General features: G+C 38.4%; 1 protein-coding gene across 1 annotated transcript in view; it reads right to left on the bottom strand.

Annotated features, from left to right (window-relative positions):
• Window positions 1-27,674, bottom strand: part of inpp4b (inositol polyphosphate-4-phosphatase type II B) — a 413,125-nt gene that overhangs the window by 352,967 nt on the left and 32,484 nt on the right. The window contains exon 3 of the mRNA XM_036575007.1: window positions 19,734-19,796. Coding sequence (XP_036430900.1) covers window positions 19,734-19,796 — 63 coding nt within the window. The remainder of the gene's footprint in view (window positions 1-19,733; window positions 19,797-27,674) is intronic.

Raw genomic sequence — 27,674 nt, forward strand, 5'->3', positions numbered from 1 at the left:
GAATAACTGAGAAAGCTGTAGAACTTTGAGAATAATAAAATTAATATCCAGAATGCCTCATATTTGAAACGTGGCAATTAAACCTTGGGGCAAATAACTGATCAGGGAATTTTTGTATATTTGTCTGTATATATTATTTATCAATAACAATTTGTTTTCTGACCAAAAGAAACCTGCTATATTAAATTGATCAATTGATCAATCAATCAATCAATCGATCAATCAATCAGTCAATCTATCTATCTATCTATCTATCTATCTATCTATGTACCTATCTATCTATCTATCTATCTATCTATCTATCTATCTATCTATCTATCTATCTATCTATCAATAAATAAATAAGTAAATACCCCTCTGGTGTTTTTATAGTATATCTACACTGTAGAATAATGGGAGCATGTAAATATAAACAAGCTACAGTGTTAATGTTGAATAACTTCACAGTGTTTAGAATAAACACTACCCAAGGCTGGAGCAAAAGCTCTGAGAGAGACATGCCTCATATGTTGATGATCACAGAGATGAAAAAGATGAAAGTACAGCATGCCATGCAGAGGCCCTTCAGGACGGGGCCAAAGAGCCACAGCGGTACAGTAGCTCATTTGTAAAGTACCACAGGTGAGCAGTGGGTTCTCTTTAATGCCTTTTTGTGGTGAGTTGATGTGAGGGTCACTTGCATGCAAAATTAAGAGGCCTGGCCAGCGGCTTCTTTTGAAACACTTTTAAAAATGGACATCAAAAAGCCACAAAGCATAATTTACACAACAGGCCAGGCCTAATGAAGCAGGCTGATGAAGTTTAAATTACCATTATGGCTCTCAGGGTTTGCTGGAGCCTTGAGTTGTAGAAGATTCATGCATGAGTCACCGAGACTAAAAGGCTCAGAGTGCAGGTACACTATAATAAAATGATTCAATGCTTTAACTTAAAAAAAAGTCAGTAATCTGGTTGCCTTAAAAAATTAGAACAAATAATAAGAGAAGAGAATGTAAAATGCAGATCACTTACTATTAGAAGTTCAATGAGCTCAAAATTTTAAGGTTACTATCATTTTTATGTTAACCTTATTTAGATCACTGTACACATACCAGCACACTGCCATTGAAGCATTCCCTTCCATTTTGTATACATCATTTTTATGCATCAAATTGTCGAGCAATACAGTGATGCAAAACACCCTTAGAAAGCTTGAAATTCCAAGATTCAATTCCCACAAACCATTTTATGATCTTTTATTCACAGCAGTAATGATCGTCTTGTTTGTAACATCAGCACCGCATGAGCAAATGCTAGGAAATCTGTTGATTCTTACCTTCAAAGCCTTTTTGTTATCCACAGAATCATCATAATCCAAAACATTGTCTTGATAACAGAGCAAGAGTCAGAGATCAGCTTAGAGATCTATGAGCCATGTGAAAATAAACTTCTCCATTCTAGACTCTGTTACTCTGTGTCAGTAATTCATACAATTATTATGATGGCTGACTTGAGCGTGTTACCTTTCAAATGAGACCAAGATCATGACTGTAGCCCAAAGTAAGTGGGAACAGTGCTCCTTTTACTTTGGATTTGCTGTTTCAGGTAAAAAAAATGAGTGACAGTTTAAACCAGTTTAAACAGGGTAAATCATTTTTGCAGTGTAGTTTCACTTTGCGAAAAACTGTAGAAGTGAATAGTCCAACATTTTAAGAACATAGTTTTTCAGTGCATGATTGCAAGGAATTTATGGAATTTCACCATCTACAGAACATAACAATATTATCTGTGCTTAAGGAACAAGGCACGAAAACCAGTACTGAATGCTCATGACCTTTGGCCCCCCTAGATGGAACCCTTGTCAGTAAACAGAGTTTGTCACTGCATTTAAGACTGTGCCATGCAAAGCGGAAGCCACATATAAACAACATCCAGAAACGCCTCCTACTTCTCTGGGCTGTAGGTCATCTGAAATGGACTGAGGTGCAGTGGAACTGTGTGTTGTGGTCTGATGAGTCCACCTTTCAAACTGCCTCTGCAAATAATGAACATGATGTTCTCCGGGTCAAACTGAAAAAGAGCATCCTGATTGTTATCAGCTCAAAGTTCAAAAGCCACCATCTGTCATGGCATAGGGGGTATGTTTATGGGTAACTTGCTGAGGGGTACACATGCATTTTGAAGCAACATATGCTGCCATCTAGATGACTTTTTCAGGGCCATCCCTGCTTGTTTCAGCAAGACCAAGCCAAGCCATCTTCTGCACGTTACATCAGTGTGGCTCTGTAGTAAGAGAGTGGAAATGGTAGACTGAATGGTCTGCTGTCCAGGCCTGTCTCCCACTGAAAATGTGTGGTGCATTATGATGCACACTGCATGACAACAGAGACCCTGGACTGTTGAGGAGCTGAAGTATTATATCTAGCAAGAATGGGGAAAAATTCCACTTTTACAACTACAACAATTGGTATCCTAATTTCCCAAACGATTACCAAAAACTTTTAAAAGCAAAGGTGATATAACACAGTAGTAAACATGCCCCTGTCCCAAAACAGGGGCTGCTGTCGAAACAAAACCTTGTATCTCTGAAATGGTAACTTTAAAGGAGGAGAAAAAAACATACTTTACTTTTAATGTAAGTCAACAGAACCAGACTTTTTATCTAAGCAATTTTGGGCCACAGGCCACTTTCAAATTATGTCAAAAACTGAAAAACGACAAAAGTGGAGATACGAGGTTTTGTTCCGACAGCAGTGATATATAGATCACCTTTTGAAAACGTTTCTATATAGCACAAAAAGGATTCTGCTATGTTACAATGTCAAGCTTGCAACAATAAAAGAACCCTTTTTGGTGCTATGTAGAACTGTGTAGCATTGCCTAATGCATAGATGTTTTTTTCAGGGCTTTCCAAACAGTTGGATTTTCCAGCTGAAGTGTCCAACCATCAATAATATCCCTCAGCTACACTACATGGCACACTTTTCTGCTATCCATTTTGCAGAATACAGCTTTGCTGAGTCAAACATTTTTGTTAATAGCTGTGCTAATAGCTCTGAGGGACAAATATGTCATGTGATTTTTCACATTTCTGTGCAAGCACCACTCATACATCACTCCACTCAATTCCTTAATCTGATCATAGCAGATCCACACGTCACTGCAAAACGCAAGGCAGCTGTAATTGAATCTGCACAAAAAAGTGCATGCAATGAATGACGTAACCCCAATGCAGCACGCTTTTCAGCTTTTTAGCTCGAGGTGCTGGGCTTTATAATGACTAGATAAAAGGTCAGGGCCAGTGACCAGATGGAGACCCAGGGCGGACAGAGTGTGTCCACCCGGAGAGGTTGACACTGAGGGCAAATAAGCTTGTTAACACACATGCAGACGGCTCTGAGAGAGTTTCCAGAGAGGAGCCTGTCAACTCCAAACATCTAAAGCCAAACAGCTGAAGAGAGACTCGAGGGATTTAGCACTTTCATCTCAGTGCTGGAAACGTTTAGGAGCTCCTGCAGGCAAACGCCAGCTTTGTGCCTCGCGACGTCATGCTCAAAATGCTTCATATCCAATCAAAAGAATCTGTTTTAGAGACGTTGCAGAGCCTATGAGACCCTGCACACATACGCCTTTAGGCATGTACACATGACCTCTATTCCAAAACGTTCTTAAAACAGTAATTGGATTCATTCTTACAAATCTAATTAGTTTAACCATGGAAATTTTATTATTTGACTAAATTATTCTGTGTAGATATTATTCTTGTGTTACATCTAGGCATAAAGAACAAATGTACAAATTAGAGCTGGGCGTAGTCTTATTCCCCAGTATTTTCTTAAGAAAATACCCTGGTAAACATTATTAGAGGACAATGGGCTTTAGATAAAATGATGGCCCGTAATGATGGCAAAAGTGCTGTAGATTTGAGTGAAGAAGCCCAATGTGGAGCATAAATCTCTCTTGTTTTCTCCAAAGATGTATTAAAAAGTGAGAACTGTGCTGAATCTATTCACCATGCTAATTTAGAAAGCTTTTTACTGTCTGCAAAGACAGAGATGTTTCTATTTCAGGCAAAATGCAATCACAAAAATGAAGACATAGAGCTCTGAGTAAGAAAAAAAAACGAAATATCGAAATCCTTAAACTTGTACTGTGTGTGTTTTTGTTAAAATTGAAAGAAGTAGCATTACTGAGTCAGATATCTTCATTGTATGACTATATTATGACACAAATAAAGGTCAAATTTGAAGTAAAATGTACTAAAAATATAATTTGCATGTGTTGCTATGACCTGGTCAATAATTCAGAAATAAAAGGCGTTGAGCTGAATTTCTGGAGTTTTCCAGACCACCTCATACATCTTTATCTATTAACATCACACACACAGACTCCAAATGAAGATCTGGCTCAATCTTTAGGTCTCAAAAAATGCAAAACCAACATTACTTTGATGAAGATATGATGATACATATAATTCGCTTAGAAGACCATCACCAAGTTTTGACTGAGTTCTCTTTGAATTACTTTTTTAATGCTCGCAATCGTCAGATTCACTCTCGGGAGAGGGGTCTGAAGCACAGTCGACATTACAAAGTTTTCCTCCTTATGTTGTGTGCAATTACACATTTCCACCAGAGAGGTCTCTGAATCCCTAAAACTTGCATAGTGCAGCTTTAGGTATTTCTTAATGTTGTGAGAATGAGAATTTTTCTCAAATTACTTGAACTGGCAATAAAATGAAACAGGCAAATTAGGAGTCTTTATGTGAAAGTGGTTTATGTGATGTACAGATCCGTCAGAATAGTAATATTAGTAATATAATAGTAATAGTTGTTTCTGGCAATTCTAATGTAGGTTTATGGAATCATAAAGGGCTTGCTGCAGAGACTGTTAGAGAGTCACTGCAATCTGTAGACCAGAGAAGCTGAAATCAGGTTCTGGAAGGCCATGACCAGGGCTTGATTTGAGTAGCGAGGCAGGAAGATAACAAAACAAAAAAGAAAGTCATCTTCTTAGAAAGGATTAACCCCATCTTACCCCATCATTATCTCACTGGTGGTTCAGAGCCCTGCCTTGCGTCTCGAATAGAGTACCTCTGTAGCCTGCTAGCCACTTTTATTGCAGGTTGTTGAAACAGAAACAGAATGAAATAGAATGTATACTGTAGAAAATTTGACCTGATTCAAATGTTCCGATTGGTCGCACATGAATACAAGCAATGTACTCGAACGGGCGATAAAATGAGACAGTTGTGGGACACTACATGCTGTTTGCACAGTCTGCCATATGTTACAGGAAGGGAAGAGGAAGCTGTGGTTGGAAATTTCCAACTCAAATTCAGCAAATTGCTGCTATCGGAAAAAACCTTATATCTCCAAAATGCTAACTTTACAGGACATAAGGAGATTACTTTTAATGTAAGTCAATGGAACCAGACTTTTTCCAATTAATTTTGAGTCATTTCTTTTGGTTCATTCTTCATGACATTTACAAACAATGTAAAAGCCAGCAGGCATTTTCAAATTATGTCAAAAACTGAAAATCAGATATGGGATATGGAGATATGAGTTTTTGTTCCGACAACACTGAAATGTTACAGTCTGTCTGTTCTTACAGAAGTCTGTAGGAAATGACATATGAGTGTAAATTACTATGCACTACTGTAACTACTTCTACTACATAGTTTTTTAGGCTAATTTAATATGCAACAATTTCAAAATGCTACATGTGCAAGATATCAGTCTTTGATTTGCCACTCTACAAAAACATATATATGTTTATAAACATATGTATAGTGTAAGGATATAGAACACATATTATATAATACACTACATACATAATATACTACATACCGAAATGAGACCTATAATTTACAAATTAACCTATTAAAATCTGCCTGTACAGTAGTTGGTGTGTGTGCATGACCATGTTAGTCAAAATAAAATGGATCAGCATGTGGAATTGGAGCTTTCTATATAATACTGTGTTTTCTATCTCTGTCTAAAAGAAGCTCCATACTGCCTTTATTGTTGGATGCACTGCAATAGTTTCTGAGCAAGTGTGCACACACATTTACAACACACTTCAAATCAAGCTCAGGAGAGAGTATCAGTGATCAAAATAAATGCAAGGAATCATGTTATTAAATGAGAATATTACATTAAAAGTCAGAAATAAATGTAATATGCCTAAATATTAAAGAGTTACTGTAATATAATCCTGCTGTAATTGTGATATTGTAGCGTTGGCATAGAGTAAAACACAAGGGAAGGCCATGATTCTGCTGCGAGAAGTGCTCTTTATTAAACGCCAGCAGAAAAGTCAGGAATGGCAAGAAAAAACAGCTAATTAGAATGATCATATTTAGTAAAGAGACTGAATTTTATTGCCTTTTACAGTGTCATTCACTTGCTATAAATGTTTTAAGAATATATTTTACTAATGATAAATAGTCAGAGAAAGAAGAACTATTAATAACTGTCACAGCATAAGTTAACAAAAGATCAAAGTGCAAATAATTCATGTTAAAAATATGCTTCTTTCTGTTTGTCATTTCTGACTATGACCAAACAAACCAATGATCTTCATGAACTCTATTTAGTTAGAGTTTAAAAATGTGCAGCTTTTTCTCTTTGTGGACTGTATGTCATGCAAGGGGGTTAAAATATTTAGCACTCCCACTATCACCACTGAAAAATGTTGATAAGTAACAAATGATGATTTGCCTTGTGGCTGGGCAAAATGGTAAATGCATAATTCCAAAAAAGTGGGATTTGGGATTTTGTGCCAGTGGTGTGAGTACTAAAAGGTGACTGTGTAGAAATGCAGGCTAAACATTGGAAAAAAATGTTTTATATTTGCTTTCAATTAAAAAAAGGTGCACTAGACATAGTATAAAGCAAGAAGTATCTGAAAAGGGTTTATTTTCTTAGGCTAAGAAAGAAAGAAAAGCTGTAGTTTATATTCCCTGAACATTCCTTTTTTATTCAGTTGGACCGCTGGCTGTGATAATGTTTTGTCTGCTGTAATCCACCACCTTAAGCTCATAATTAGTGAATCAGTTAAATCAGGTGTGTTTGAGATGGGTTATGATCCTGGGCTCCCTTAGTTCAGCACAGTTTCACATTACTTCTATGGTAAGAAACCTGATTCAGCTCATCCACTAACTGTCAGCTGAATCAGACATATATATATATATATATATAGTTGCATGTTGCACTTTTACACATGATTATGGTATTATGTTTCATTCATACAAATGTACTATTGTAATCATCTATATAAGTGACTACATCACCAACAGTTACATTGTTGTTGCATGTATTGTTACTGTGGAACTACAAAGTTATTAGAGTAGTATAAAGTCTGCTAAAACCTCATTAACAATGATGGCTGAGTAGAGCTCAAAGCAAACATAACCTTACCTACGTTTTGATGGCTTCTCAGCTGATGGTGAGCAGAGGAAAAAAACAGTTTGTGCAATTAGGAATAAAGAAGCAATAAACTTGGTCAAACTGGGGGGGAGTACCTTTGTATTAGCATTTCACCGCTGCTGATTAAAGTCACACTGACAGTTGATGCTTCAAAGTTGGCGTTGCAGCCGCTTTCAGTGGAACAGTTTTCATGTTCCCCTTAAAAGCTGGTATTTGAGTGAGCAAATGCTCGGCAGGGAGTAGATGTTCGTTCACTGGAGCTGGATGTGGAAAATGTCAGTGGCGCCACAGACCATAACAACGAGGCCGGCCCCCCCGTCAGTATGTGTGCATGTTTACCTTTGGCCAACTATTTTCTTGTAAGCTGACATTATTATACTCTGATAGCTGTGAAGGAAATCTTCCATTAAATTCTTGGACTCCTGCTTTGTTGTGGGTTTTTGTGTTCTCCAGCCATTCTGGACACATCCTTGAATTTCAGTTTTGGCAAGTATGTCATAGATAAAGTGACACACCTTTCCACTGTGAGCTGAAGTGATACGAACATCAGTATTTCTGAGGTTAATAATGATCCATAAGGCAATAGCAGAATTTGTTTTACCTGGTGTTTATGTACATCATATACAGTTTACAGTTTAATTTGTGCTTAATCAAAAGTCATTTCATTGCATCCTTATGAGCAGAGATTGCTTACAACTTTTCTGTGATTTTTACTCTGTTTCCTCCTCTCACCAATTTGATCATTGCTAATTCCTACCCTCAGGCTAGAACTCTCCATAGATCATAATGCCGCAGGCTGGGGAGGGTGATGACTGAGTGCTTCTGATCATGGAGTGCTGTGGCATCACCAGGATTGGAACTCATAGGAGCAGATTTACTACAGTATCACACTGTTGCAACCCTGTTTTGGACTTAAAAAGGGACTGCCGTAATTTGCCAAACAGGCGCAAAGCCCCTTTAGCACCCATAATAAGATCAAAGTGGTGGATGCTGTGCCTTCGCCTCATTGCATATGCATTTATAGGATATTTTATAGCATTTATTTTCCCTCTCAAAGAGCAAAATACCAGGAGGAGATTATTATGATGAAACACTACTCCCATTTGCTAAAGCCTATAGTAAACACTGACACAGTTTAATGCCTGTGTAAAGCTTGTCTTTGTTTCAGCACTAACACGGCTGTCATTGTTGCTGTGCAAAGATGCTCATTCAGATAAATTGACGTCTGTTTCTGCCAGGTGATCAAATTATAGCTCATGATTGAGCTCTCAAAACTTTTGCATGCAACTGTATCCTTCTATGTATCTGTACGTGTGTGTAGTGTACTGTATGTATATGTATATATCTGAATCTGTGTGTGTGTGTGTGTATGTGTGTGTGCAGTGTGTGCGTGTGTGAAATGTGTGTTATTCATCATGTGCCATACTGATTGTGAATTACATGAAAGAGGGTGCAGCTTTAGCTGAAGGCAAATATTATTTTGTGGTTACTTAGCAACAAGTGCAATTGTAATCTAAGCCCTCACCTGCTAAGCACACTGAGGAGGGAAGAGTTTTGGGGGTTTGGCAGTGTGGTTGGCCTGGAATCACCAACGTGCCCCAAGTTCAAAAACGGGCCCCCAGAGACCTGCCCTCCCCCACACACACCACACCGCTTTAGGCTGAAATATTTAGTGATGGCCTTTCTCATGCCTCGACTTCCTGCTCTGTGCATGCTTAAGTGAATGAATAAATGTAGTCTATTTGAAGGGCCACCTTCCTGATTTCATAGAGAGAGAGATGCATAATCTCTGTGCTAAAACTGGAGTGTAAGAAACTCAAGATGAGTTACCTTTGCACACCTTTTGGTCCCATCCCATTTTTACCCCTACCCCTTGTTTTTGAGTGTCTCCTTGCCCCTTGGAACTGAGTTGTTATGGGTTGTGGTTGAAATCTTCCCTTACAAAATGGGACAACCATCAAATTAAAAAGAGCATTACTTCATTAACAGACTACTAGGGGTGCTCTGTAGGCGACTCTGCCAGTCTGCAGTGATAGCAGAGGAGGATAAAGTTCAGTAACCTTGCTGCTGGGCTTTAGTTACATACAGAGTCATACGCCTTCAAAGAGGGGGATGCAACAGTTATTTATTATCACCCACCCCTAATTCTTTGATGATATGAAGCTTCTTGTTTGAATTTTCCCATGCCACCTTAACTGGAGCAGCAGTTACATTCTGGCGCTTCAGGCATCAGCACTGCTGGACTAAGGTGGAACGGGAAATTTGGCTAGCTAGCTACTGAGACATTAGCATACTATTAGCGATGTTTTATGCTTGTCATGAAGAAAAGTGCCATAATATATTGAAATGACATTAAACGAAGACAAGTCGCTTGCGCAGCCACCGTGCTGGTTTTCTTTTTTTCTCATAACACTCTGTTTGGAGTGAGCCTCTGAAAAAACACTTCACCCTACACCTCGAAGGGCCGGGGGTGAAATGGGATTGGGCCTTTGGGTGGAGCAACAACAATCTGTATATCGCTGTTGTTGGAAAATGACCTTGTATCTCCAAAAATGTGACTTTACAGGACAATGAAAAAATGTTCTTAATGTTCAATGGAAGTAAATTTTTTGGACCATATCAACATAAAGTGCAGATACTAAATTATGATACAGTAAGTCCACAACACAGCAGACTTAGACTTAGTCCTGCACAATAAATACACTTCAGTAAATACACATAACAGGATAGTACAAGACAGAGAGCATAATATGAGAGTTTAGCTCTGTGGATATATTTATTACCAAAAATGAACTTTCATACCTTTGACATGCTTAACGGTTATAATGGCCAAATACAATTTTCATAAAATATTCAAGCAATTATCGTCTGCCAAACCCTTGTTTGCTGAGACCCAGTGTAAAAAAGGTTCAAGTAGGGGTTTGTATTAAACAAGAGTGGAAAATAAATAAATAAATAAATAAATAAATAAATGAATAAATAAATCTATTCACATTCATTTTGTCCATTATTACGTTAACAGGCCTGAAACAGTGGAACTGTTCCACCTGCGCCAACGTTATGATGTGCAAATAGGTTACATGCTAAGAAACACAATAAGCCATTGACTAATGGTAATTACATGGTTTACAACAGAGCAGTTTCAAAAATTATGGCAAATATTCTCTAAAATATTCTAGAAAAGCAGTTCAGAGTAACATAGAGGCACCTGGACATGACAGAAAAATATGGGAAATGGAAACTCAGATAAGGAAAATTTTACTATGATTCGGCATTAGTTGACACAAGTTTGTCTGTGATAATACTTAACTATATATGTAGCAGAATCCCAAACAGAATTCACTACAGCGTTTCTTTAAATACAGAAGTGGAATTAAATGTTTAAGAGATAGGAACTATGTAAAGTCGTATGCAAAAGTTTGCAAAAGTTTAATTTTTTCCTAATATGTTAAACAAATGAGTAGAAATTATGCACTAAAATTAACAGAAAATGCCATATTTAAATAATCTGACCAGGAAATGAGTAGAAATTATGCACTAAAATCAACAGAAAATGCCAGATTTAAATAATCTGACCAGGGGTGTGTAATTTTTTTGCATACGAATGTGTATCACAGGGAAGACTGGAGTATTAACCTGCAAATAAATTGCAGCTCACATAATTACAACAACAGGCCAAGAACTAGTTTACAAACAAACACCATGATGAATATTAGAGATGGCATTACTGCAATACCCAGTACTGTTATATGGCCAGTGTCAGTAGAAAAGACTTGACTGAATATCAGAGAGAAAAAAAACAAAAATCTGATCCAGTTGTGTAAAAAATCAATCCTGAGATATTACAGATCAGCTTCTAGCATAACATAACGTAGGGGTTCTGGGGTTCCAGTCCTGGAGGGCCAGTGTCCAGCACAGCTTGGTGATTTCACTAATCAAACACATCAGTGGGCAGGTTTGAACAGGACAATCTCCAAGCTGTGCTCCCTCCAGGACCCTGATATAAAGCAAAGTAGATCCCATGATAACAGTAGCCACAAATAAAATAATGATAATATAAAAGCAATAATCATGGGTTATACACATCACATCACACACATCATCCAAACCGCTTATCCTTCTGGGTCGTGGTGGGGTGCTGGAGCCTATCCCAGCTGTCATTGGGTGGAAGGCAGGGTTATACTAGAATTGCAATTCTTTTTACTACTGGAAACACTCTTTAAATACATAATCTGTGCTCATTTATAGCCCTGCGATGGACTGGCGACCTGTCCAGGGTGTTTCCTGCCTTCCGCCCAATGACCGCTGGGATAGGCTCCAGCACCCCCCATGATTCAGAAGGATAAGTGGCTTAGATGATGAGTGTGTGTTCATTTATATGCATTAAAAACTTGCACAGTGTAGATTTAAATCTTATAAACTAAACACCAAAAGGTCTTTTTAGATGTTCTATTCAATATTTAAAGGATTTTAAGTTATTAAATACTGTAAATTATTACAATTATTACATTTTTGACAAGTTCTACCTTAAGACGTTATCACCATTTTTCAAATAGGAGGCACTTGATAACAACTTAATTCTCAATGTTATATAGATTTCTCAAATATTTCAGAATCATTTATGGCTTTGCTCATCAAGCATAACAGAATCAATTTATACATTTATCTGAAATATAAGTTTAATATAAGATAAGGTAATACAATATGTAGATAAGTTTTATTTTATTGAAAATACTATTGAAAATACTGATTTCAACTTTGAAATAGTGCAATTTTGCTCTATTGCATATATGTAAACATGGTAAGGGACAACTGCTTTAGTAGGCTGTGTTGTGTTTGAGTGGTTTGAGCACGGTACTTTTAACTGGTTAAACTAAATGAATGTCAACAGCAAAAAGCACATCTTATCACTGCATTTAAGCGCTGTGGTCTCTTTGGGGAATTAACCGAAAAACCAACATTACTGAATAAAAATGTGTTACAAATCAATCATTGTAATATTTTGATCAAAAATCTAAATATGTAATCATCTAAGATGAAATTAATGGCATTCCTGCTGTGGTTGTCCTGTTTTTAGTTCAGAATTCACTGCAGCAAATTAGCACCATCTGTGTCCAGGTAAAAGCTTTATGCACATAGCAAACGCAACACAGCAACACACATTCTAACACATCCCTTTGAAAAGACTACGACACCTACACTCTTGTGGTAACCACCGTCTGCTTGTGGTTAGCAGTCATCATAGGCAAGCCTCGTCTGACACGCAGCCCATTCTATTATACATCTAGAGAAATATCCTCACTTCGGCCTCGCAGAGGAATGACAGAGAAAATTAAATGAGTTACATGGACCAACGGATAAATAGTGGATGAAGGACATGATTTTGGCCATGTTGACTGTCCTTGGATTCAACACAGTGCATGCTATCCTCATGCTAAAGGCTTGGTTTGTTTCATTTGTGATATTGCAGTGCAGCATAGCTTCAGAGTTTAATATCAAACGGATTCTTCAGCATCACGCAAAGAGAAACTTTAAAACCCTAAAACAAATACCAAGCACTGATTTCATGGCAGAAACAAGAGGCTATAGAAGTCTCTCCACAAATCTGAAAGCAACTCGCAGTATCAAGGCCTCCTCTATTGTAATATCAGCCTCTTAAATAGTTAATTAGAGGCAAAAATGACTGTGTCTTCTTCTCATTGTTTTATTTGACATGCATGATTTGCTTGTCACGACAAGGCCTCTCCAGTGCCATCATTATCACTGCCAACTGATTGAGCCTTCATTACTTTAGTCGCATTTCACTGTACAAATCTCTGTAGCTTCTCTTGGAGTGAGGGGGCTGCTGCTCTGAGGAGGAAAACACCAAGTCTTTTCAGCTCAGTACTGCAATTACTGAATCTCCCCAGTCCATTAACACTATTCTTTTTCATCTGCATGGCCTTCTGAGAACTTAAGCTGGAGTTCTGGGCAGCTTCTGCCTGTAGCTAGAGGGCTAGACCCCCTCATGGCTGTGGTAGGACTAATGTAGGACTGAGGAACAGGGAGGAGATGGCTGTGAGGGGTGGCGGTGGGGATTGCGAACACTTCGTCATAGGAACAGAAGGTGAGGGTGTGAATTTATAGGGTGTTAGATTGGAAGAAGAAGGGGTTTCAGGGAGGTTCCTCCCAACCAGACTTCAGTTAAAACATAACTACATATATAAGTGAATTATATCACAAGTGAAATGAGGTACACCATGTTGGAAGAGCAACAAACTGTTAAGTTTGGACTGAAATCCTCAGAAATGTCAAAACAAAATTAACTTCAGCTGCTGCTTTAGGATGTGTGGATCCTTTGGAAGGCTGCAATTATCCATTTGCCTCCCAACACTCATGAACAGCATAACATTTAGTCATTTTTTCCAGTGGGGAAACTGTTAGGGCCATTATCCAGCACAGTTTGGTCATTTCCCTGCTCAAACACACCCACTAGACATGGTAGTTAACAGTTGAGTCGAATAAGGTGCATTTAAGCAGAGACATCACCAAAATGTGCTGGACACTGGCTCTCCAGGCCTGGAATCTGTTGTTTTTAGTGCATTTTTATTTAACAGAATCATGATCCTTGTTTAGTATTTAAACTCTGCACATATTGTAGACTCTTATTTAATTGTTAGTTTTGTTTAGAAAGATAAGTGTTAAGTCTTAAAGTGCTGAAAGGAAAATCAGGATTTCTTTCTGTGTTATCTAGGAAGACTCTCCTACTGAGCTCTCCTATTGGTTAGAATTTCAGGAGCTGGACTGAGGGGCTTACATGTTAGATTAACTATCGACATATTTAGGAAGTGTAAGAGGAATCAACCGGTCATGATTTGATTTACAACAGGTGGGATCAATTTCTTAAGAAACTCAATTTAGGCCTTCTGGATGTTGTAGATGTTGCTGACTGCAAATACAAGTAGTTATCTAAACAGGTTTCAGTCATTAAATACATTTACAGTTATTATACTGTAAAAAAAAGTTAGGGTTTTAACTTACAAAAGTTAGTGGCTGGGCTCCCTTCAAATTTTGACTTATTTTAACTGGAAGTAATAAGTTAATAGGTTGATTACTATTACTATTTGAAATTCAAACATTTCAAGCAGCCTGAGCTTTAATTTACTTTTAAGTTAAAATGATTAATTTTGGGCTCACGAATGCGCAACCGTCTAGGCGTTGGCCCATCTCATCAGGAGATCACGAGTTCAGTCCCTGGTGATGCTACAGCCATCCGTGGACAGAAGTCTAGGAGAGCACAATTGACCTCACTCTCTGAGTCGTGTGACTGGGAGAGTTCTAAACTAGTGGGTGGAATTGGATAGGTCTAAATTGGTGAGAATATTAGGGGAAAAAAATAGATTTTTTACAGGTCAGAAATGTAAAACAGCAGCAGCTCTGTTCAAAGAATCTTTACTGAAAGAGCCACATGTGCAACATGGCAACATATCTGTAAGTCTTTTTCAAGCTTAAAATGTCCATGTTTAATCTATGGCGAAAAACCACCATTTCTTAGCACTAACATACTATTAGAAATGACATAGAGGTGCTAGTAGAAAATCAATTTAACATAAGGGAAAGTTTTCTTGTTGTTTGACAATTACAGCCAGAATTGAAGGTCTAGCTCTAGTTGCAGTTCACATACACTGTATGCATAATTTACTACTGCAATCCTCAAAACTGACCTACAAAGTGTGGATTGAGCTGTAATGTTGGGACAAAACTTGAGGCTGAACAGATGCAAGATGTGACATCACAACCATGGTGAGTTTCAAACATGCCTGAAAGTGTATAGACAGGGAGGTGAAAGGTACACTTTGAAACTTTTAATAATTTTATGTAGAATTGTTTATTTAGTATTTTCAATATATTTTGTATTTTTAATCTAAGTTATTTTGGGGTGCCTCCTAAAATGTAGCCAGGGATAACAGGTGCACATTAACCTTTCTGGCTCATTTATAGTTACTGTTTGTTAATAGGTGCTGTCCTGACAAACAAATAGAGGAGATAAATAGATAACAACAAAGATTATACAGCGCTTATTTCAAACCAGCGATGTAAATTAGGTTTTAGGACCCAACTGTTCAGAAAGAGCTTATATACATCTAACCTAACAAGGCACATGTGGCTGCTGGAGTGTCAGGATGGTGATTCCATGACAACATCAGAGACCAAGAGTACAGTGTGATGATGCTGGCAGATGGCATACAAAAACACACATGTTTATAAAGCAGGCCACTTAATTTATAGCATGGATGGATGTTTAAGAAAGGCCTCTAGCCTTAGAAACGAAGCGATCTTAATCTAAGAGGGAGCAGCTCAGTCACGCAAGGAGCTCTGAAGTGGTAAGAAGTGCTAGAAAAACACTCTAACAGACTCAGCCCTACGAACAAACAACATCCACTTGCTGGAAACATGCCAGAGGACACACTTTATCAACAGTTTGCTGGGCTAATGTCAACCATGTGCACAGGCAAGCATTCAAACATCACCAGGCCCCTGATATCAGCGTTTCAAAGAGGGATATGCCTGTGTAAAGTGGGTTTGGTGTATGTGTGGTGTGAACCGACCCCGGTTGATATTTAATAGTGTACTTTATAGTGTGGTGAGACTAAACAGATGCATCCGCCATCTCCATCTGTTTATTTCTCTCTGTTGTCAAGTGTGTTGTCCTGAGAGATGCAGTATACAAACATGTCCATGTGCTGCTGTACGAGCACACTGCCCAGCCATGCCTGCTCCATCTGGTGGCTTAGTGAGAATGTGTGTATATGTGGTGTGTGTATTGTGTTGGGAGCTGGACTGATTACGCCAAAAATACAGATATAAACAATAATCTAATTAATGGCAGCTGGGATGGCTACAGAACACATTGGTGTTGAATTGTGTTGTCCAAATAAGCCAAAAAAAATCTATTCTTCCTTTTTTTGTCCTCCTCTGACCCCATAAAATCAAAGCCTTATTATATCATAAGGTTTATTGTTGAGGAGTTACATGGCAAACAATTAAAATTAGCTGAGTTATTCTTTAGTTCTAGTGTTTAATGAAAGTTTGGACACACTGACCAGTCCTGGCGTTAATGGAGTTAATAATGCAACTTATCAATGCTGTCTCACACTTGATTGTGCAAAGAACATCACACTTACTCTGAAGAAACAAATCAATAATAGGTGTTTCCATAGCAATATGAATTCTGTTCTGAACATGAAACAGTTGCGAGCTGTGGCTATTAGAGTGAGGACTTCAGTTCAGACTATACAGTTGTCTGCAAAAGTTTGGACACCCCCAGTCAAGTGACATGTTTTATTGATTTTCTAGGTGAAAATAAGTTAGCACATCCTCTACAGTGAACAAACTTAAATATGACATTCTTCTGCATATTGGAAAAAAATGAAAATATAAAATGTGCTTCCTGTAGAGAATGTGTACTTAATTTCACTTCAGGAAAGAAAATGAACAAGGCACGTCATTTGACCAGGGGTGCACAAACTTTTGCATACCACTATAAATGGCAAAAGTGAAAAAAAAAACAAAACAAAAAAACCTGTGATACACTGTAATTTTCTGCTAGTGCCCTTATGGCATTTCCAATACTATGTTAGGTCTTTCTAGATTAAACACAAACATCCAAAGCTTGATACATCGATTCTATTAATTCCTAATTATGTTGGTAGTTACTCTTACATCCAAGGCCTTCAGTCTAGCTCCTAAGGGGTTAACCAATTGGAGAATTTGCTTGGCTGTATCCTGATTAGACAATATTTGTGGACATTTCAAGAATTTAGCCCTTTTATTTCCAACCAAAAGTGAAAAAGGAAATAGGAACATGACTAATATACTTGTTTAACAAGCACGATGATTCTTAAAATTCTCAGAAATCAACTTTCCTGAAGGCATAGGGGACCCTGGGGGGACCACTTCTCAGAAACTATTACAGGGCATCCAACAATAAAGACTGCATGAGCTTCTTTTATATAGATAGAAAACAGTCACACAAAAAAAGCTCCAATTCCACCTACTGATCCATTTTGAGTGACATGGAGAAGGACATGGCCTAACTATTCTCGGGGTAGATGTTTATGGGTTAAAGGAGACAAAGACTCTGAATGTGTTATCAACATTATGATACATTATATATGGCCAAAAGTATATAAACACCCCACCAAATTACTGACTTCAGGTGTTTTAGTCAGACCAATTGCTAATAGGTGTTTAAAATCAAGCACATAGCCACGCAGTCGAATGGTTCGTACTGAAAACCTCAGTGACTCTAAATTTCATAGGATGTGAGCCAGGCATTCTCACACAACATCAGTGCCAGACATCGCAAATGCTCTTTTCGATAAGAAACGCACACACTCACGCACACACCTTGGGACATGACCTTAAAACTCACTGGAAAGAACTGAAATAAGACAAACATTAAACATTCCATTCTGTTCAAAGGATCTGCCAAACATTCTGATTTCAAAAATTCCCACGGCTTTGAAGTGACGTCCAGTTTGAAAAAAAGATAGAAATATTTCCATTGAGAAGGACTTGCTCTGCTGGATTACCAGAGATGGCATCATTTCCTCTGACCCTGCAGAATAACCTAACCTCCAGCTTGAAGAGGAGCTTTCACTGGGCAAAGGAACAGATTCCAGCATGAATTACCACTCCGAATTAGAATTACTCATTAACACCAAATTCATTGTTTGTACTCTGCTTAGCTTAGATTCAAACTTCTGTTTTCGAAAATTACTCCATGCATCAAGTTGGATTACATAATGAAATATATTCAGCACGCTATGTGCCTAAATCTGGTTTATTGAAGGGTAATAGGGCAATATTTGGTTTATTGAAGGGTCTCCCTACGATGCGTAATCTAAATATCTAACAGGGCTGCATGATATGAATGAAATAACATGATTCTATCACTGCATATCACAACTTTAGTACATCCTGCAGTACTGGATGAAATGGTCATAACATTCAACTCGTTTTACAATTTGCATCAGTACTGTAGACATCAGTATTGTGACAATGAATGTGTTTACATGCAACTAATAATCCGATGACTGCAGAAAATCAGATTTTGTCAGCAATCCGATCAACATGTTTACATGCACTTGAGTAATCAGATAATGGGAAAACTTTGCGTTCACATGAGTCAGGCAGTAATCGGATTTCTGCTTTGCAACCGGCCAATAAACTCACAGAAGAAGATGTTTACATGATGTAAACGTGATGTAAAACTCAAATTTCATGCCATGGCTTTTTTTTTTTAAACATTGCGCCACTTTACCTGAAAATATGAACATACATTATCTAGAAGATAAATCCTTCATTTCATCAAGCATGTAGTTTGTTTCAGCTTCGCTCCAAAAGCGTTTTGCTGCCATCTCGCAGCAAAGCTGCTTGCTTATTTCCGGTACTGTCATGTGTTTTTACAGAGGCAGATTGAGAAATTTGAAAGAAATCTGTGTAAGAGTTTACATGCACTGAGGAATCTGATTACTGAGCTGAAATCCAGCTTTCTTTATCAGATTTCTTAATCAGATTTTTTTGACCTTCCTCTGATCAAAGAAATTGAAGTATGCTGTTTACATGACCGTTTGAATAATCAGACAATTGCAGAAATGATTATGATCGGATTATTGAAAGCATGTAAACGCAATTAATGATTAACAAATGGTAGCCTGTACTATGCAGTATCTATGAAGTAATAATATGCTGATGAAGGACTAGAGGATGGCTAACGCAAGCTATGCTGCAACAGATAAGCTATGGTCTTTAACTTTAAATCTACAAGGTGGTCCAACAAGATAGGTGTATCTAACAGAGTGGACAGTAAGTGTACAGAGTATACAGCTTACACTCGCATAGTGTTACACTCTCCACTACCATGTCAGTGTCACTGGTGTGCTGTACACAAATAATCTGGTCAGTGGTGGTCCTTTTTCATCGAAGGATAGGGTGGAGGGGGTTGATCAATCATCAGTTCTCCAACTCATCTCAAAATGACTGGATGGAGCTTCATCACTCTAGAGAATGCAGCTCCACCGCTTAATACTCGGGGGGCTTTATACCCCTCTAGCCTACACCTAGCATTAGGCCTGAAGACCTTTCATGTGGCGTTTCCATCATTTTCTACACCCCTTGTATCTAGTCTATCTACAGTATATCCATTGCGATGTCTTTAATGCTTCCCTAACCCTGAACACTCCCTCTAATTTTAACCTTAACCCGAAATCTAAATCTAATCCTCACCTAACCATTCAAATGTGGCCAGACAGAGACAGAGAGGTCAGTATGACTTACCCACGCAGAACTCAAGGTGTGGAATTTTTGGGATCAGGATGACACCAGTGTGAGAGGGAGGGGCTGGAGAAGAAACAAAAAAAGAGAAGAAAGTTAAAAAGTGAGAGCAAAACCTCTGCTAAACATAAAGGATCAACTTCACCATATATGGATTAAACCACGGGCTGAACTGCAAAAGACAGTAACATTCACACAAGCAACTTCACAAACACACCTCAGCTGCCTGCAAAAGCCTTGCTTATGTGCATCTAAAATGGCTAAAGCACACATTTATAAGATTAGATATAAGATATCATAACGAATAAGGAAGCAGAAAATTAAAAGAAAACTGAAAAAACAGGAGTGTCTCCATTTTTTCCATTTTTTAGTTTTCTGCATCAGTTAAACGCGGTTGGTATCCTTTATATTGTGAAAATATTATGACCAATAGAAATGCACTAAAATCGCTTGGAATAAATTCTCTTTACATTAGCCTTAGACAGACTTTATTGTCATTCAAATTTACACCATACAGTGCACATTAGAACGAAATTACGTTGCATAGGCTCAGAGTAGATCAGGGAGAATTATAAGTAATACAATGTAGTGCAAAGTGCAATGTAGTGCAGAGTGTGGTGCATATGTAAACATATTTATGTCAACAGATAAATAAATTTTAAACAAGTATATATACAAGAGGAGGTATTGCACTGTAGCTCCCAGGTATGGAGTAATCAAAAAAGAATTGAAGCAGCATTTATTTAGAGTTCAGCAGTCTTATTGCATGTGGGAAGAAGCTGTTTTTGAACCTGGCTGTTCTGCTTCGAAGACTTCGGAACATCTTTCCAGAGGCTAGCAGCGAGAACAGTCCATGGTGGGGGTGGGAGGGGTCTCTGTTTGTGGTCTGAGCTCTGGTCAGACAGCGACTTGTTGCAATGTCCTGTATGGGAGGAAGTGAAGTCCCAATAATTCTCTCTGCTGTCCTTACCACCCTCTGCAGAGACTTCCAGTCAGAGGTGCTGCAGGCTCCTGCCCAGACAGAGATGCAACTGGTAAGTATGCTCTCTACAGTGCCTCTGTAGAAGGTGGTGAGAATCGGAGGGGGGAGGTGTGCTCTTTTCATCCGTCTCAGGATGTAAATTGTACTTTACATTACAAGTAAAGAACATTTTGCCTTCTCTTGTAAAGTTACAATTTCCTGCTTATTTCCCTGAAGCTAAAAAAGATACCTTGTATTTAATGGGCATTTCTGACTGGAAATTAAACACATATAGGATGGTTTCTGACTTTTGCACACTACAGTACTTAAAGTTTTTCCAAATTGAACTCTATCGTTTCCTTCCTTTTAGTTTTAGCATTTTAGCAGTGCAACTAGTGCAACAGTAGACAGTGCTCAGCCAGGTTTCAGGCTTTACACAAAGACATCCTCATCTGGGCATTTATGGATTGTCATGAAAAAAATCCACTTGTAGACCATTCTTCATAAACTGAAAACATGAAAACTTTTTTTCTTTTTGTGAGATCCTATTTAGTTTATGTTGCTGCAGATATTCTAGTTAGATTCAGTGTTGTTTTTATTCTGATAATTCAGACTTATGTACTTTATTTTAAAACAGAATGCAGATACATCACAGTTATCTTCTAGTGCAGGTGACTGTGGAGCCACAGATTAAAGTTGCTATTTTACTGTTATCATACTGTTGATATGGTGCAGTGAATTCCTATGAAAGCAATGCAGCTAGTAGCTGAAATTCTAATTAAATTTTCTGTCCTGTTTGGTGGTCAAGCCACACCAGACTGTGACGGAGGTGGTGATGACAGGTTCTATGATGGCTGTACATGATTTAGTCTATGTTTGGGCTTAATATGGGCTTAATTCCCCACCCTCACATGACAACTGACATTACAGGACAAGTCAGACAGCAACTGGTACAGAAATGATCGCATAACACATTCTCTCATGGGGACACTTATATTTGCCCTTTATCTATTATAGATACGAAGTGTTGAAAGGTGGACAGAGTTAGACATTATGTCCACTAACTCTAAAGGCTAATGAGAGAGAAAAGGGCTAGGAAAAACCCTGCTGCCTTTGCGTCGTCCGCTTAACCTGCCAGGCATAAAGGCTCTGAATGCGGAGTGATTGATGGTGTCAGCCATTTTAGATTATGCAAACCAACTGCAATCTATTTCTCAGACGGCGGCGCGTGTCAGAGCGACAGAACGTGCCCATCCATCGCCGTGAGTGGCTTCAGTGACAGACAGCTGAGAGAGGCCGCTCGCCCCACACCATCTGCCCCACTCACCTCCACCTGGAGGCCTCAGGGGGGCCCCAAAGCACACAGGCCACAAGCAGGGGGTTGTATACACTCCCGCTAAGCCACTAATCTCATCATATCACTCATGTACTCTGAATAATGCACCTGTTCTTAGAGCCAACTGACAGGACAAACGCAAACCCCTGACAATACACGCTTACGTTACGCAACATTAGCGCTACACTCAGACTTTGTCACTGTCCCTTTTAACTCCTTAAAGGCTGCATCCTGAGTAGCCACGGTGCATGCATTTGCTGGCTTCAGCAAAATGGACCAGCATGTGGAGTTGAGCTTTCTATGTGCTAATGTGTTTCCTATCACTGTGTAAAAGAAGCATGTTGCACATCCAAGCACAAAACACCACACTGCCTTTTCTGAAACAGAATGATATTTTGACAATGCATTCCCACTCTAACTTAATATTCACACAACAATTACAAGAAAATGGGCATCACACTATCACACTGGTTTTTGCAGATTTTTTGGGCAACTGAAATATTGGACTCACACACTAAACGATAAGGAATCACACACTATTCAGCTTTTAAGCTGTTGTTGAACTGAACCAAACTCACTGAACTTGTGCAAACTCTCACATTCTCCCGTTACTAGGAGACGCAAATAAGCAAACGTGGAGATGCTGCTGCTGTTTTCTCTGCTGTTTACCCTGACACAGTAAAGAAGCAGCAGGTAAACATGTTTAAATGAGGCTCATGGATCAAGTGTCTTAAACTCATTAAAAAAAGCTTCGCTCCACACGTGAGTGACTCTTCATTATTTTTCTTTGTTTACTAGCTGCATTTTCCTCTGTCACATTCTCAGTTTTCATTGGCTGTTTCAGGAGTCGGTTCAGATTGAGTCATTGACCAATTTACACTGATTACACTCAGAGTTGGGTCAAAAAAAAACTCTGGTCTGCAATGCGATCGGGAGGCCTAAAATCAGAGTCTGCGCCCCTCTCACGCTACTCGATTCTGTCTCCAACTGTCCACTCTGACTGACCCACAAATCTGCAGACTAGAGCCAACTAGCACAGACTCGGCCAGACTGAGAATCAGGGTGAAAGTCGAGTAGTGCAAAACACTTGTAGTTAAATAAAAAGCTTATAATTAGGTCGGTTCGACTCCAGAATTCCTGAAGTTAATTCTGATACCAAGTAATGGGATTTGAAGAAGTCAAGTCTAAGAGTCAACTTCACACAATCATTTTCTCAATTCTCACTGTCCAAAAGCAGGACACAAGCTCCTTTGACACATGCACTTTCATATAGGAATTTAACTATAATTAAAAAGGAAGAGGTTGATCGTGAACAAAGGCTGGACTTGAAATATCAGTAGGATTGACACCTGAAAGCAATTCACCTGAATGTAAAAGTACAGTTTGTAAAACTGCTGGGGGGGCTGCATGTGTGAACAGAAGCTGATACCTTACAGGAAAAACAATGGCCTTCTTTACAGCCAACAAAGCGGAATGTTTCTGCAATGCTTTTCTTTTTACATTGTTGAGTTTTCGTGTCTCACAAATAAAAAACAGCGTATTATGCATGTACTTCTAGTAGCAGACTGCTCGAGGGAAGTGCAAAAGATCTGCTCCTTGAGCACGTATGGCTGCTACTGCGCAAAGGCAATGCAGCATGACTATCAAAATGAAACATTTCTGCAAGGCTTTCGTTTTTACCGAGGGCAGCATCACAGTCCAAAGAAAAACATGTATCTCCAAAATGGTAACTTGTAACTTTTAATACTGACAATGTAAAGAAAAACTGCTGTACAAATATAATGTATTAAAATAAAAATAGGAAAAATGGAGCCACGTTGTCTGTTGGTCTCAGTCACAATGACACATCTGTGTGTCTTGCCTTGTTGACGTGTATTGAAATATGAGTTTTCATTATTAAATCATCCATAAATTTTTCTTTTGTTATAAATTTATTATGATCTTCAGATATTTCTGCATGCTGTTGATTACACATGTGATTTACATGGCACTATATTTATAGTACTCCTCAATTTCCAACAGGTGGCTACACAAAACCTGCCAAAATTTTAAAAAGGAACCTGACACAGCAATAAGAAGTTCCTGTATTATATGTGTCTTATATTTAGATTTGCACGCACTTGCTTAGTTGCAGATAATGTTAGATCTGTACAGACATTGGAAACCAACGTAAGTTTAGCGCGAGCTCTGGTAGAAACACAATAGTCTCTCACACACCAACAAATAAATGTGTGAAACTTTTAAAACAAACTCCCAAAACACACTACAAAGGTGATAATCTAATGTGCACAGTATGTACAGTTCATGGTATACTCTACCTACAATGTACACTTGCTCAGCAGTAACAATCAGTGTTAATAAAATATATAACTATTTTACATCAAGGAAAGATGCTCTGTTTGGGAAATAACATGAATTAAGCTTATTTAAAACCAACACTAAGGAGTTCTCTGTGCTTCACCAACCACATCCAACAACCAGCCATATCTATACACAAATATCACACAGAAATGAGTGATGACTGCTACGTCATATTATCCTATCCTACTTTCTGAGCACAATCTTCTTAAATAATTTAATTTTGGACAGTGATTTTCTTAAACTGCCACTCTGTAATTATACTGAATGCAGTCGGGCAGCTGTGTTGACCACCCAAAAATGGCTGCGCCGTTGCCTGGCTGAACCCAACATGACATCTATATGTGCGTAACTATGTGTATCTATGGTTTTTCCATACTCTTTTACCAGAAAGTGTCAATATAGCACCCTTTTCTAAGAGTCTAGATCAAGGGTCGACAACATGTGGCTCCGGAGCCGCATGCAGCTCTTTTACCGTCCTGTCGCGGCTCCACAGCAGAATTAGATTTTTAGGAAAAAATAATGTAATCTTACGCTGCAGCAAAATGAAGCTCTGCTGATCGTTCTAACACAGTTTTAACAATAAATGGTCTTGAACACTGGAGTTAATGTAGTTTGTAACTGCTAATTGCAGACTGCTGGTCATCAAAGACAACAGTCTTGCCTAGCTAGTTGCTAATGGAAATGCAAAGAGAATGATTCAAGATGAACATCGATACTTTGGAGACAAGTTGACTTCTTTGCATTTATAAGCGCTCCAGCTGTTTTCTTGATACGTTTAATCTGCAATGAGAAACTGTCAAACACCAAAATGTTGCAAAGCTGAAGTCAGCTTCTTGCTCAGATTTTCCTGTTCCACCTTAAATGGTGCAGTGGTTACATTCTGGTGCCTCAGGCACCATTTAAGGTGGAACGGTAAATTCGAACAAGAAGCTGGCGAATGAGAAGCTTCAGCCTCGTAAAAAAAATAATGTTGAGAGACATTTTACAAGAAACTATTCCACTCTTGTGGAAAAGTTTCCTGCTGGAGATGCGAGAAAAGTGACTATAGCTGAGCTAAAGCTTAAAGCAGAGCAAAGTAAGCCAGCATTTTTATTTATATAATATTTCAAGCACATACGAGTACATTAGCACATACTGAGACATATTTACAGCCAAGATAGTAAAATGGACATAAAATGTTGTGGCTCCCAGGGTGATTTAATTTTTTGTTGAAAGGACAAAATGGCTCTTCTTAATGTTTTGGTTGCCGACCCCTGGTCTAGATATTCAGGCATCTCAATTGTAGCCACTTTTTGTTCCAATCTGAAAATTCTACTTTGTTTTCCACTTTCTCCAAAGCAAAATGCAGCCAAACTGTGGAAAGATGTTTTTTCAGACAGCCTGTCTGGAGAGTGACAGCAGAATATCTCACACACTGTGTGCATGTCAAACTTGAGCGTCACTGTGTGGAATCGAGTCTAAAGCTTTAAAGTCATCTCTTGATTCCCAAATGTGACTCCTGGTCCTGCTTCTAATATTTTGCAAGGCTTAGAAAAGGCTGAATGGTGCTGCTGACTCCAGCCTACTCACAAAGAATATATATTTTTGGTGCATTATTATTTAAATGGGCTGTGCTTGCTTAAAAAGATGTCTTTCCTTCTTGTTGTTGAATTGGGGCTGAAAAGAAAAATAAAATAACTGCACATTCATGTTTGTCTTATTATTCATTTTAAATATCAGTCAACTGCGATTACATGAGTACTGAACTACAAACACAAAACAAAATGAGTCTGTTCATCAGAATGCACACCCTTAGACTGGGTTAGCAAGATAAGCTGCTTTTCTCTCATTCTCAGTGTTGTCTCTCATTCTTGAGCTGCTGTTTTATTATTAAGCTGCTTTTTTATTCTCAAACTGCTTTTTTTCATTCTCACGCTCTTTTTTATTCTCAGGCTGCTTTCCTCTAATTCTCAAGCTACTTATTCATTCTTAAGCTGTTTTTTCTCATTCTTAAGCTGCTTTTATATTCTCAGGCTGGTTTTATTTTCAAGCTGCTTTTATATTCTCAAGCTGCTTTTTATTCTCAAGCTGCTTTTTATTCTCAAGCTGCTTTTCTATTCTCAAGCTGCTTTTTATTCTCAAGCTGCTTTTTATTCTCAAGCTGCTTTTTATTCTCAAGCTGCTTTTTATTCTCAAGCTGCTTTTTTATTCTCAAGCTGCTTTTTATCTCAAGCTGCTTTTTATTCTCAAGCTGCTTTTTATTCTCAAGCTGCTGTTTTATTCTCAAGCTGCTTTTTATTCTCAAACTGCTTTTTATTCGCAAACTGCTTTTCTCTCATTCTCATGCAATTTTTTTGTGAATAGCAGATAGTTTGCACACTAAATTATAGAGTTGCCTGCAAAAGTTTGCCCAAATGACATGTTGATTTTCTAAGTGAAAATAAGTGAACACAGCCTCTAAAGCGAACACATTTCTGCACATTTTAATGCACAATTAATTCTTATCTGCTGAATATTACACATAGCGAAAAGGTAAAAAATAAAATGTGGCCTGTGCAAAAGTTATGACGGTTTATATTTTATTATTTATATATAGCACATACATAGAAAATGTGCACTGAAATTTGCAGAAAAAATAATCTTTGTCCATATTTATTTTTGCTTTCTGTAGAGGATGTGTGAACTTATTTTCACTTAGAAAATCCACAAAACGTGTTAGCACCCAAACTTACAACTGTATTCAAATAAATGTGAGGTTACACTGAGAAATCATCATTAAGGAAGAAGAGAAGATCAAAAGGCAGCCTCAGCATTACAGGGTTAAGGGTGCATGTTTAGATCATGGGGAGATTATTCCAGATCAGAGCTGATGAGCTGCCTGAAGTGTCACATTCTGTCTCCTCAGAGGCACCAAGGATGCAGGAGAGTGTGTGATGTGTGTAGAGTGGATGTGCAGGAGACCAGATGTGGCAGCGTGTGTCAGTACACAGCTGTAGGGGGGCCGGCTCTCGGTCCAGAACGCTCCAAGCTACCGTTTCCGAGCCGATTTCTGCATAACTGACTCACTGACATATAATGTCCTGTCAGGTCAAGCATTCAGGCGAGTTTCTATACACTGCAGAACTAGTGGACCAGATGACTACCTGCCTGTCTTCAAGGGAAGAGGCTGAACTCTGAACACTTAAAAATAAAGGTAGCAGGAGGGGTTCACTGCAGTGATGCCACAGAAGAGCCACTCTTGATTCCCTAAAGAAGCTTTAAAGAACCATTTCTTGTAAATGAGATGTGTGAGTGTGAAGTTGTTTAA

This window comes from Colossoma macropomum, unplaced genomic scaffold, assembly GCF_904425465.1.
Source record: "Colossoma macropomum unplaced genomic scaffold, Colossoma_macropomum, whole genome shotgun sequence".
In the NCBI taxonomy this organism is placed as follows: Eukaryota; Metazoa; Chordata; class Actinopteri; order Characiformes; family Serrasalmidae; genus Colossoma; species Colossoma macropomum.